The following is a 13,769-nucleotide window of genomic DNA, read 5'->3' as shown; positions in this document are numbered from 1 at the left end:
ATGGAAAAAAAAAGTTTGAAAATGGCAATGTGACTGGCAGTTCGGGTAACCGGTATGCCGGGTTTGATGGGAAGCACGTGATGTTGGATTGTACAAGACAACATGTCGACTGTCGAGGTTGGTGAACACAAAGGCATAAAGCTACGACTACACGTGTTGCCACGTAGGTGTATTCTACTCCCATGAGCACAACTAACCCTAAGCCGCACCATGCAAATTTCACTCAGTGACCAAAATACCCTTTTGTCATAACACAAGTTTTGAATTAAAAAGACCAAATTGCACTAAAACCCTTCCTTTTCTCACCTACCCCAAAACCAACTTTTTTATTTCATTTCCCCTTAAACTTTTCTTTAATTCCACTTCTATAACCCAAACCCCTAGTAGAACTCACCTATAAGAATTGTCCAATTTTATAATGCATCATTTAAAGAAATCCTTTTGACAGTTTCTCCATCAATGTCTATTTGTTTGATAGGTCTTTAACAACATTCTCTTTCTCTCTCTTTGTTCCAAAAAGCCTCTCTAATGGCTGCCCAAACTTCAGCCAAAAGCCTGCTACATTTGTCATCATCTTCTTCATCATCATCGTGTCCTTGTTTTGGGACTTCAAAACAATCAAATTTGATAAAGTTGAGGAAAACCCAGGTGGGGTTTGAACCAAGAGGACTCACCCAACACACAAAGCCAATAAAGGTCGAGAGTTTATCATTGAGTCACAAGAGTGGAATAAGAGTGGTGGTGGTGGAAGAGAGAAAGAAGAGATGGGAGGTGAAGTGTACGGCGGAGGGAATAGAGAGAGGGGTGTTGATGGGGAGGAGAGGAAGAGATGAAGCGGTGGCTGCTGCCAAAGTATTGGTGCCAGAGAGGTTTAAGGTGGTGGCTTTGATGGCTTGTGTTATGTGCCTTTGTAATGCTGACCGAGTCGTCATGTCTGTCGCTGTCGTCCCGCTAGCTACAAAATTTGGGTGGACCAATTCTTTCTTGGGTATTGTGCAGGTACCATGCTAATCTTAAAACTCTCATCAGCATGTGTGTATGTTGTTTTGTTTGGACTCTGTAACCCAACAAATTTCACAAACACAATAATTGAGTTTAGATTATATTATTGGAGTCCTTCTAATTGCCGCATAAAATATACCAACTATCACTCCTCCACTAACCACAATTTTTCACCTTTTCACTGATCATAACTTGTCACATGTACAAATTATAGCATCTATTGTGCCACATGACACAAGACTTATTCATATTATTGTCCCTTGTTTAGGTCTATTTATGACATAATTTTTGTAAGTATCACTGACAACAATCTAAAATCTAACACATTGTAAAAAAATTTATCTATAGACTTCGTCTCTCTTGTAAGGTTATGTTTGGTTAGGAAATGGGGAAGAAAAGAAAAGAAGGGAAAAAAAAAGGAAAGGAAAGGAAATAAAATCCTTTGTTCGGTTGGAATGAATTAGGGTGAAGGAAAGAAAATGGTCCACCGAATTTTTCCTCCCAAATTGGAAGAAAGAAAGGAGTGAGGAGAGAGTTTTGATGGGAAGAGCCACTAATAAACTATATTTGTACATATCACTGACAACAATATGACACATCATTACTTGTAAAAAAATTTATCTATAAACTTTCTCTCTCTTGTAAGGTTATGTTTGGTTAGGTAATAGGGAAGAAAAGAAAAGAAGGGAAGAGAAGGGAAAGGAAATAAAATCCTTTGTTTGGTTAGAATGGATTAGGTTGAAGGAAAGAAAATGGTTCGCCAAATTTTTCCTCCCAAATTGGAAGAAAGAAAAACGAGAGAAGAGAGTTTTGATTGTAGGACCACTAATAAACTATATTTACCTCCATTTCTCTCTTACCAACCAAACAAGTTAATGATAATTTTTTTCTCCCTTTCTCTTCCCTTTCCTCTTCTCGTCTCTTCATCACTTTACTTTCTTTCTTTTGTGGGCTTTAGCGTTTTTATTTTCTCAAACTTATTTTTCTACCCAATAGGGCCAATACTACTACTTCTTTATTTTATTTTATTTATCTACCATCATTTTTATCTGAACCTTCTATTGATATCATTGATTATCAGTGGTTGGTATCCTGAATCATAATGTGATATGACTTTATTATGTACTAACTATCGCATGTCTTGTTAATGGTGAAAAAATTGTTTAAAATGTTAATAATTTGAAAAATAAATAAATTGGACGACCCACAAAAGTTGAGACAATAGAAGTAGGTGAAGAACTCTCTCTACTTTTACAAGTGAGATTTTTATTTTCGTTTCTTGACTCTTACAGTCGTGCTTTTTGACATGGAAAATCAAAAGGAGAAAAAAACAAAAATCTTGGTAGTTGAGATGTGGCGTTTGTTGGTTCGCCGCCACCTTACCAAAAATTGAACAATGATTGTAGCAAGGAACTTAGTGTAAGTTTGGATACCAACGGTTTTTTTTGTCTCGTGGATTATTTATGAGACTCGCAAGTAAGAAATTTAGCAAAATTTTAAAATTGAGTCACGTGATACTATTTACATATTTAAAAAATATTTTGTTACAATATTTTTAATTTTCAACAATAAACGGTATCTAAACAAACATTTAGATACTTTAGCGATAATTGAAAACGAAGTTTCCTGGTCCTTTCAGCTCAAACAAACAAACAAGAATATTTTTCAATAATTTTTTTTTATTAATAAAATATTCACCATAAACAATGTTCACACTATCAACCAATTGTTTAGGTAATATATTAGAGAAATATGATGTCTACAACAAATTATAAGTAACAAATTGTTACAAACTATTATTGATAGGTAAAAAAATGATTTCAGTAAATTAATGGTAGGTTTAAATTAAAACTAATAACAATTTATAACCTATAATTTATTATGAAAGTATTGTAGAAGTAGTACTACTTCTACTATTTTTATTATGCTATTTTTATTATGTGTTAGTTACGACAAATTGCCTTAATAATTATGAGAAGGATTGCAATAACTTTTTCATATCACTAAACTCTTCTGTATTATTTAATAAATGGTTACCAACCATTCTTCTTTGGAAGAAATTAGAGGGCCCGTTGGCTTTTTGTAGGAGGGGACAGTTTATTTTCCTTTGGTAGTGAATAGTGAGCTGAAAGATGATAATAAACCCATACACACAAGGGAAAGGTTACATGCTTACATATTAGAACTTTGTGACATTATCTGTGAAAGGACTATTCACCTATAATCTGTGAAAGGACTATTCACCTATAATACGTAGCCCAAACCAAAACTGTTTTGGGTTCAAGCCGTTCTATAGAAATTTTGATTGGGGTACAATTTGAAATAACAAAGAAAATGATTTTTTTTTTCCATGTGATGTTCACGCCACCTCTTATTATAGAGTGAAATCTACTATAGAACTCACCTTGCAAGAGAGGGTGTTTCGTAGAAGCAACCATTCATAATATATAAATTTGGCAACACAATAAGAAAATTTTTATGTAATTGTGTACTGTTTCTAAGAATCATATATGTGTATTATCTATGAGGTGCTTATTTGGATGCTTGTAAATCCAAGGTATCTTGAATACTTTACAAATAAATTTAAATAGTTTAGGCACTAAACGAGGTAGTACTTATAGTACTTGTGTGCAATGCAAAATTTAAAACAGTGTAGAAAAGGTACCTAGACCTGAGCTGTAGTTGTTGATGTCTGAGAGTCTAAAATCTGGATTTGAAACGATTAGAAAAGTAGAATAAACCAATGTTTTTTTGTTTTTTTATTTTTTGTGATTGGGGAGACATCGGTTTGTAAGATTTATGTATAGTAAAATTTGTAATATCCCTAACATCACTCTAAATTGCAAACTTATTTTCTAGTGCTTGTTTTCTACATCCTGTTTCCTTCTCTCTTTTTTGGTTTCTGTTTGTGTTTTTCTTTCCTGACCATGTTGTTAGATTGACATCCTGACTAATTTGATGTGAATGTTACATTTTGAAGTCATCCTTTTTATGGGGATATATATTTTCATCTGTGGTTGGAGGAGCCTTAATAGACAAGTATGGGGGAAAGAGAGTGTTGGCAACTGGTGTGGCCTTGTGGTCATTGGCCACCCTGCTCACCCCGTGGGCTGCCAACCACTCCACAACCAGCCTCTTGGCCATTCGTGCCTTCTTTGGATTGGCTGAAGGCGTAGCTCTACCTGCCATGGGCATCATTTTGTCAAGGTAATGCCTTTCGAATCCGGACAAGTAATGGTAGAGATCTTAAAAATGAACTGAGCTAATCACAAATTTGTCAGGCTTAATCTATGTTCAGCTTGAGTATATTGTAGAGATAAGTGAGTTGAATTAATTGACAAGCTTGAAAGTTACGTACAGTGGTCATCAAAATAATTTTCTAATTGATGTTGAACAATGTGTTCAAGTTACTATTATTATTGTTTCTCCTATTGATGGGTTTATTAACTTAAACATGCATATCTATAAACTTCTTTGCATAGCCAGTTGATAGGCTAGGTTCAAGAATTGGTTTAGCCATCTTAATTAAAAGTTGATTCAACTTATTCTTTCTTATAAAAACTATAATTGAACTCCAGCTATTCCAATGTGTCTAGGTGGTTTCCAAACCATGAACGAGCAAGTGCAGTGGGTATCTCCATGGCTGGATTTCATCTTGGCAATGTAGCAGGCTTACTACTAACTCCAATTATGTTGTCATCAATTGGACTTACTGGTCCTTTCATTCTCTTTGCATCACTTGGTCTGCTCTGGTTGTCAATGTGGACACAAGTCACAAATGATCCACAAGAAAGCCAATTTATTAGTAAATCAGAGCTGCGACTAATCCAGGATGGAAAAACTGACTCTTCAGTAAGCGATGGCAAGTTCCCCCCTATTCGGCTCTTATTATCAAAATTACCAACATGGGCTATCATATTGGCTAATATAACCAACAATTGGGTGAGTCTTCTTCTTTTTAAATTAACTGAAAATACTTATTCACTTGGTTAAATTCTTATGAATTTGCATGAAGAATCTAAAAGCGCTTGTCATTACAGGGATACTTTGTTCTTCTCTCATGGATGCCTGTTTATTTCAAGACTGTAAGTACTCATTTCTTCAATTTCTACAACTTGTCTTGCTATTGAATACATGAAAGATGTCAAATTGTTTTCCTGTGTTGATAATGCATTATAAATTATTGTTGGTGCTTAATAATATTCTTTGTTTTCCCTCATGAATTTAGGTATTTAATGTGAACCTGAAGCAAGCAGCATGGTTTAGTGCCATTCCATGGGGAACAATGGCTCTTTCTGGCTATGTTGCAGGTGCAACATCAGATTATTTAATCAAGGCAGGCATCAATTTGACATTAGTACGCAAGATAATGCAGGTACCTCATCTGTTTCTGTCTTGTAGTAGCACATTGTAATTCTAATACTTGGGAATCTTCTGTAAAATGATATTTTGATTTTAATCTGCTAATAGAATTAAGGGTTTATCATTATGGATGAGGCAAAGAACATAAAGTAGAAGAAAAGATCATGAGAAAGTGGAAAATCTCCAATTAAAAAGTAAATTTTGAACTTTAGCATTTGATTATATTGTACATTTGAGGCTTTGGAAACATCCCCAATGATCTAGATTTGTTATAAAAGGAGATGCAGAAAGCACAAATATATTGCATCTCAAATGGGTTATAAGAAGTGCCATTCTTTGTTTATTCCATTGTTCAGTTTTTATCTCAGCTTTTTTTTTTTTTTTTTGATAATCAGTTTTTAACTCAGCTTACTTGAACTTTTATGTGATCAAGATATGTTTACAAGTCCTTCTAAATATAGAAGTCTACATGATATTCTCTGATCTATCACTATGCTGATGTATGATTTTGAACAACAGTCTATTGGTTTCATTGGACCTGGGGTGTCATTGCTTTGCTTGAATTTTGTTAATACACCCGTACATGCGTCGGTCTTCATCACAATAGCCTTGAGCTTGAGCTCTTTTAGCCAAGCTGGCTTTCTCCTCAACATACAAGTAAGTTTCATTTTATCAGTCATAATAAACGGTAAAACTTAAATGTTGATAATTCTCCGGATAATCCAGTATAGCAATTGAATATCAGTAATTTTACCTCAAATTTAATAAACTTCCGTGGTTTCCTTGAACAGGATATAGCTCCTCAATATGCTGGACTACTTCATGGTATGTTCTTGCCTATGTTTCTTATTCAGTTAGTAGAAAAGAGTGAGGTTAGAGATACTACAAATTTTACTATATAAGTCTTACAAACTGATGTGTAGTGAGTCACAAAAGATTGTTGAAGTGACACCAATTGTATTCACTGTCATGTTAGTTTGTAAGTATTTTGCGGTAAAAATTGGTAATAATTTTAGCATTTTTATTAGAAAATGATATTTGTAATTTTGTGTTACTTTTTTTCCCCAAAAAATTAAAATTTGTTTCTAAAGGCAATAATTTTCTCCATTAACAGGGATTTCAAATTCTTTTGGGACATTAGCAGCAATAGTCAGCACAATTGGAACTGGTTTTTTTGTACAGTGGTTGGGATCATTCCAGGCATTCTTGACTGTCACAGCTGGACTCTATTTCATGTCAACTATATTCTGGAACCTGTTTGCTACTGGAGAGCGAGTATTCTAGCTCTAGAATGAAATTTCACACAATTTAGCATCCTACCATTTTCTACTAATACTGGGAAGTTCTATTGGGAAATTTAGGATGAAAATTTGTGCATGAATGGTTTGAAAATGATGAGTATTTTTTAATTTTTTTTGGGTTTGGCACATATTAAGTGGGGAGGGAGAATTTGAATCGTGAATATCTTTGTTAGACGCATCAGGAAATGTCATCTAACCTAAAGGTCATTGGCTAGAAGTGATGAGTAATTTGATGGTCTCTCTGCAAGAAAACATCAAGTTACATGCCATTTTTTTTTTTTTTTGGCTTTCGCTCCATTTGTAGATGTTGGATTCAGTTGCAGTACAGAAAGAAAATTGAAACAATGTGAGAAAATAGTATATTATGTACCCGTTTGGATCCCACGTCCAGCCTCCACGTTCTACGTTTTTGTCTTTTTTTTTTTACCAGCGCCTCTTACACTGTTCATGGGACATGTACATTAAGGCAAAATTACAGTGTTTTCAGCCGTGAACAGTAATCCAGAAGTGAACAGTAATTCAAAAATTATTTTTTTATTATTTTCAGCAATAAATTTTTAGCAAAATAAACGGTATTCAAACGGACACTATAGTTATCAACATTGACGCTCAATTGTTTATTTATTTATTTTGTGTAGTTCAAAAAAGAATTGACATGGTTTCGATGTTAATTAAGCAACAAATGACCTGCCATATGATATCTGTACTACGCATCTTACATTGAGCTCAGCTATCAAACTTATGCGTCGGTCACAAATTATAAAAAAATTATAAAGAGATAATTTATATATTCATTTATGACATACATGAAACTCACTAATTTCATTTATTATCATACTCGTTTGTAATATTGATGTAGTAAAATTTGTAGTACTTTAGCATTTCGTTTGTAAAAACACATTATTATTATTATTATTATTATTATTATTATTAAGAGTAGTGTTATGGCTAATACAAAAATTTGACTACTTTGAGTTTACAAATTGACTTGTCATAAATCATAAATAAACAATTCAAATATTCATTTATGAGGTGTTAAAGCCCATCAATTACATTTATTATCACATCAGTTTGTAAATTTAATGAAGTAAAATTTGTATTATCTTTAGCATTTTTCAACCATTAATTAGGCAACTTGTTAAGTATAAACAGAAAAACCACTGGTCAAAAAGACTTAAAACATAAAGAAAAATGTAAGAGCTACAGTAAAAAGGTTTGTGGCTATAGTGACTAGAATTTCTCTACATAGAAATTAGGTCTATAAACTAGCTGAGTTTTGTCGAGTAGTTTATATTCAAGTTTAGCTCATTAGGAAAAGTAAAAAACTCAAGTTTGGCTCAAGCTCATGACAAACTTAAGAATAATATTTGAAATTGAGCTTGTGGGAAAATCAAAATGCTTGAGTTTGGATTGGCTTGACTTGATTAATTAGTCAAACCAAGCTCAAACTCGAGCTCAGAAGAAACTTTTGAGCTTGAGATCTAAAAAAATTACATTATCAAATGTTTAAATCTCTAAAATTAAGGAAAAAGAATTGTGTACTCATTTTATCGTGCATTTAGTCCAACTTATAATTAGAAATTATTCAAATTAAATTTTTACATAATTAAATTCATTCATTCATCATTCCTGTCTAAAGTTTTAACAATTATTCAAAATACAAATTTTACATTCACATTATATGGTGAAGAACCAGAAAAATATTTGTTTGTAACTACTATGAATAAGAAAATACAAATATGTTTCGTAACTTTACTTTAGATAATTGATAGGGAAGGATCATATGTGGCCAACTTAATTAATTAATTTATTTTTAAATGTAACAATAGTCTAAAGTATTTCTTGATTAGTTTAGAGAGAAGAAAAAAATTAAGATAATTGGCAGTGGCCCCATGTTGGCCATGTCATCATTAAGATATGTGTAATGAGTATATTTAACTAACACATATAAACTTATAAATGAGTTTATACTTGAATTGTTTTGTATCAAACCTAATAGCTCATGAGCTTTCGTGAACAAATTTTCTTACTTGGGCTCGGCTTGTTTATCAAACAAGCCTAAAACTAAGGCTCAAGTTGACTTATTTATAAACAAACAAATATGAACAAAATTTTTATCAAACCAAACCTGAGTTGCTTATGATCGATTTGGTTCATTTATAGTCTTAACAGAAACACATGTGGTTGAGGACTTAAGGGATACAATAAATGTACCTAATAAATGATTTTCAGTATTGCACCTACTTACACGCACATATATATTATAATTTAATTCTCACAACAAGTGGGGATAGAGAAATTTTAATCTTAATTCTTTTCATGAAAAAAGAAAAAAGAGGGAATATCTTTTAAGACTCTTTAACAAGTAAGCCATAGCTGTTAATGCAACTTCAGTCATTTTATTAGTCTATGGTAATGAGGTGGCAACTAGGACATTACCAGAAAGATTTAGGCGATTTATTTTTTGGGTTTAAATGTACTCTTGTGATTTAGGAGATGACAAACAGCCGAATGTGATTAGTTGCTTCATTGATTCTTTACTAGTTAAGGCAGCACGTGCAAGGCATGTGTTTACTGTGAAAAAAAAATACTGTAATAATTAAGGTCAATTCTAGATTTTATTTGTATTATAAAACAAAGATATGAATCATTTGATTTTTAAAGTATATAAAGATTTACATTAATCAGAAGAGATTAATTTTAAGAATTTTGATAATTATGTCGTAAAAAATTGATCTCATTCATTTAAAATTTTTGATCAACTACAAAGTTAGGATAGCTATTTAACATATAAATATTTATTTAACTATAATAGATTTTTAGTACCTACTTGCTAAAGACAATATATCTATTCTCTACAAACTTCTAAAAATGATAACGAATATCATCATCTTCCAACAATAAACAACTGACTTTTGCTAAGAAATTTAAAATTAAAAATTAAAATAAAAAAGATAACAAAGGCTTGTGTCATTAAATATCATCATTCTAACTTTCCAAGAATTTTTATCATTTAAAACTCAAAATACGTAAATAAAATTTTTAGGATGTTTAAATTTAGCAAGAGTAATTTAGACATTACACAATAAAATATTTTAAGAATCATAAGTTTTCATTAGGGTTTAACTGAGAGAATAACAATATGACATATTTGCTCTTTTCCAAAATATTAAGGGAAAAATTACTTGATTTTAAAGTTTAAGAAAGAATTGTAAACTACCCCAAACATAAAGGATGAAAAATGTTTTTCCCTAAGTTTTTGTTTTTGTTTTTGTGTGCAAAACTATGTATTTTTACTTAAATAGTGTGTAAAGAAAAAAATATACAAAAAGTCAACCCAAGAAAATTGTATATGGAATAGTGAATTTTGGCTCAATAAAGTTGATTAAACCAACAATAAATTTCTAAAAACACAACAAAATGACACAACATTTTCATAATACCTTTATAATTTTGTTATATTTTATTTTAATTTGTAAAGAATTAATAGCTCAATAGTTATGAAAATATTGTGACAACATTAAGATGTCTTAACATTTTTCACACAAAAAAATGTTATGTTCATGACATTTTCACAACAAATTATAAGTAGTAGGTTACTACGAGTTGTTATTGGTGGGTAAAAAAGTAGTTTCATTGGTAAGTTTAAATTAGAACCAATAACAATTTATCATATTTGATTTGTTATGAAAGTGTTGTGAAAATTATTGTGGACAAACCAAATATAATATGGCAAATATACTACAACTTTATGCATTCACAAAATTAAAAAATAAAATAAAAAAGGCCAGCAAAACAATGAAAGTTAATCAAACCAAAACTACTGTAGTAAAATTACTGTAACTTTTCTCATTCACTATTTATTTATATATATATATATATATATATATATATATATAGAAATATACATTGCACTTACAATGCAAATTTATATTGTAAACACATAAAAATTGGAAAATATTGTAAACATTTGCAAAATTTGTACAATTTTTTTTTTGCAAATGTATATAATAGTTGCTACTTTTTGTGTGTATACAATGTAAGCTTACATTACAAGTAGAAAGTAAACATATAAAGATCCTTGTGTGGGCCTTTTTTGCAAGTGTAGGGCTGGGCCACCTGCCGTTACACTAGGCCCAAAGTTTTCTAGATCGAGGAGTTGGGACCGGTCCGAGAGCAAACCTTCTTGGTCCGGCTTGTGCACAAACAATGCCCTTGTTAGTCAGGTCTTGATCATGCGCTTACGGTAGGCAAAACTATCATGTTAACTACAACAGACAGACATAGTAAATATAATAATAGAAATTTAGACAAAATAGTCAGTGGGCCTTAATGAAGGGTGCCTATTTTTTACACGATGGTAATAAAGGGATGAGTTTTAGATGGAGAATAAGGAGCGTATTAAAGAAATAAATGTCATCCTGCCGCGTTAAGCCGTTCTGCGTCAGGAAAGGGAACCACTCCTTCAACGCTACTAATTTCTCTAAGAAGGGAAATTAGCTGCTTTGAAGGAACGGGCCTAAGTAACTTGGGTCAAGTGAAGTTTCTTTCTTTCGTCGTCAGAGAGCATGGGTTAGAGGGGAAGAGGGAGATTAACCCATTCGATGCATGTCAATCACTCTATTCTCTCTGTTTCTCTCTTACTTCTTTTTTTCTTTAATCCTTTTCTTTTGTTTTTCTTTCTTGTTTTTACTCTCTTTTTATTCTTTCTCTCTTTTTCTTCTTGTTTCTCTTGCTCCCCTGTTTTGTGATTCTAGCAACTATCTCACAAAGGTTTTTGTTCTCCTTTAGCCGTGCACAATAGGGCTCCTTATATAGGGCTAACCGTGCTTGAGTTTTTACCATTTTAGCCCTTAACCTTTTTTATCTAGCATAGGTTCCTTTGCCGACCATCACTAACTAGTCAATCACCCAGCCAGCGCCCCTCCGCCTCAGACAGAGAAGGCTTTTTTTGTTTTGCTTGTTCCTTGTGGCACTCTTACCTGGCACGGTGTGAATACTCTTCTTCTCTCTACCCCTCTCGGCATGCACCTAGTGGTTCTCACCCAGCTTTACCTCTTTTGAGTAGTATGTCATCCCAGCAGGACAGTATTTCCAAAAAGGCTTGAGCAGGAAACATGAAAATGAGTTTTTCCCCCTCCCCACCGCCAGACCATACCCCCTTACCTTTGACCCATGACCTCACCATTTCTTGTATTGGTTGGGTACAGGCTGATGGTGCCTGAGCCTTGCGCGTGCCTTGCCTTCATACTTATTCAAAATTCTATCTGCTACTCATCTGTTTGTCGCAGTCTGAACGTCAAATTACCCAGTCTGCTACTTGTTTTTGGCTTCTTTCGGCATGGGCTATATCGCCTGACTCTTCATTTATGGCCTGCATCTTCTAAGGGCTGGGCCTTGCCTGGTTGTGGGTCGTTCCATGTCTTTATTCCCAGCTCCTGTTACTTGCTTCCTGCTACACAATTCTGTTGTGCCTGCCATGAGGTCTACTTGACTCAAGCTTGCTGGGCCACTTTAGTCCTTTTCCGTTTATTCTTTCTCCGGATGCCCAATGATCTTACTGGGCTTCTTGCTACTCGCGGGCTCCCTTGTCCCACCTACTTTCATTTGGGTGTCCTAAGCCCACTTACTCTCTTGGGCGTCCTGGGCCTTTTCTTTCAATTCTATATTTCCCATGAGCTTTTACTAACTTCTTGGGCTTCCTCGGCCCAAGTACTTCTTACATTTTCTTTGGGGTCATGGGTTTTCCATAGCCCCTTACTTTCTTTACTTGCACTACTTTGGGCCTGCTGTAGCAGTCGTGGCCCATTCTCACTTTTCCACATCCATACAGCTCATGGGTTTGTTGTTACTTTCTTCCGGGCCTTTTTAGGCCCACTTACTTCCTCAGGATCCATTTATTTGCTTTTTAGACCCACTATCCATTATTCCTGCCACTTAGTTTAATGGCATTCCATATACCTTCTTTTGCCCATGACTTGGGGCCTGCTTCCCTGTTGGGCTCGCAAAAAATGAGCGTCTACAATCCTTTAAAAGAATAGAAAAAGAAAAAGAAAAAGAAAAAGAAAAAGAAAAAAAAAGCTCAAACCAAGTTAGTGAACTTGAAGGAAAAAAAATGGGGAAAAAGGCAAGCCACTAAACCAAAAATACTGTTCATAACACTATTCATGAGTCTATTCACCTTTTTATATATAGAAAAAAAGAGCACAAATCGATGACTGAAAAAAAAAAAAAAAGTGATGAACAGTTCATATTGAACAAATCAAAAGTACTGTAGCTTTTACACATTCTCCCAACAAGTATCACAATATTTTCACAAAATATTTATTTTCAGTTGTGGTTAGTCATAGTTTCATATTTTATTTTGACTTATAAGAAATTGACACCTCAATAATTGTGAAAATATTGTGAAATTTGTTGTGTCAGTATAACAATATATATGTGGGTTCTTATAAATATTTAAAAGAAAAAAAGTACAAATGGAAGACTAGAAAAAAAAATTGTTGTAGCTATCGTAGCTACAGTGCCACATGAACAAACCAAAGTGACACTATAGCAACTGTTCAAAACTTGGGGAAAAAAAAAAAGCTCACTACACCAACAGGAGCACTGTAGAGGCATTGCCTCTTTTTTTTTTATAGTTAGTAGAAAAAAGAGCACAAACAGATGATTGAAAAAAAAAAAAAAAAAAAAAAAATACATATTGAACAAACCAAAAGTCCCTAAAAAAAAAAACCAAAAGTACGATAGCTTTTACACATTCACCTAACAAGTGTCACAACATTTTCACAAAACACTTTATTTTCAGTTGTGGTTGGTCATAGTTTCATATTCTATTATTTTATTTTGACTTATAAGAAATTGACACCTCAATAATTGTGAAAATATTGTAAAATTTGTTGTATCAGTATAACAATATATATAAAAGGAAAAAAAGTACAAATAGAAGACTCGAAAAAAAAAAAAGGACAAAGTGGCTAACTAAACCAAAATGGCACTGTAGAGGCATTGCCTCTTTTTATATAATTAATAAACATATGAAAGGACATTAATTTATCTAATAGAATAGCACCGTTACATGCTTTAGACAAAAAATAATAATAA

At 33.0% G+C, this 13,769-nt stretch overlaps 1 protein-coding gene across 1 annotated transcript; it reads left to right on the top strand.

The window, feature by feature from the left end:
• Positions 1 to 233: 233 nt before the first annotated feature.
• LOC142611060 (putative anion transporter 3, chloroplastic) lies at positions 234 to 7,036 on the top strand. Its single transcript, XM_075783084.1, has 8 exons — positions 234 to 999; positions 3,983 to 4,209; positions 4,599 to 4,944; positions 5,043 to 5,087; positions 5,231 to 5,377; positions 5,884 to 6,021; positions 6,156 to 6,189; positions 6,479 to 7,036. The coding sequence occupies exons 1-8, from the start codon at positions 529 to 531 to the stop codon at positions 6,646 to 6,648; spliced, it is 1,578 nt and encodes a 525-aa protein (XP_075639199.1). The 5' UTR covers positions 234 to 528; the 3' UTR covers positions 6,649 to 7,036.
• The last annotated feature ends 6,733 nt before the right edge of the window (positions 7,037 to 13,769 follow it).

Source organism: Castanea sativa, chromosome 9 (genome assembly GCF_040712315.1).
Source record: "Castanea sativa cultivar Marrone di Chiusa Pesio chromosome 9, ASM4071231v1".
NCBI classification, from domain to species: Eukaryota; Viridiplantae; Streptophyta; class Magnoliopsida; order Fagales; family Fagaceae; genus Castanea; species Castanea sativa.
The sequence above is the reverse complement of the archived record's forward strand: the minus strand, read 5'-3'. Positions and strand labels throughout refer to the sequence as shown.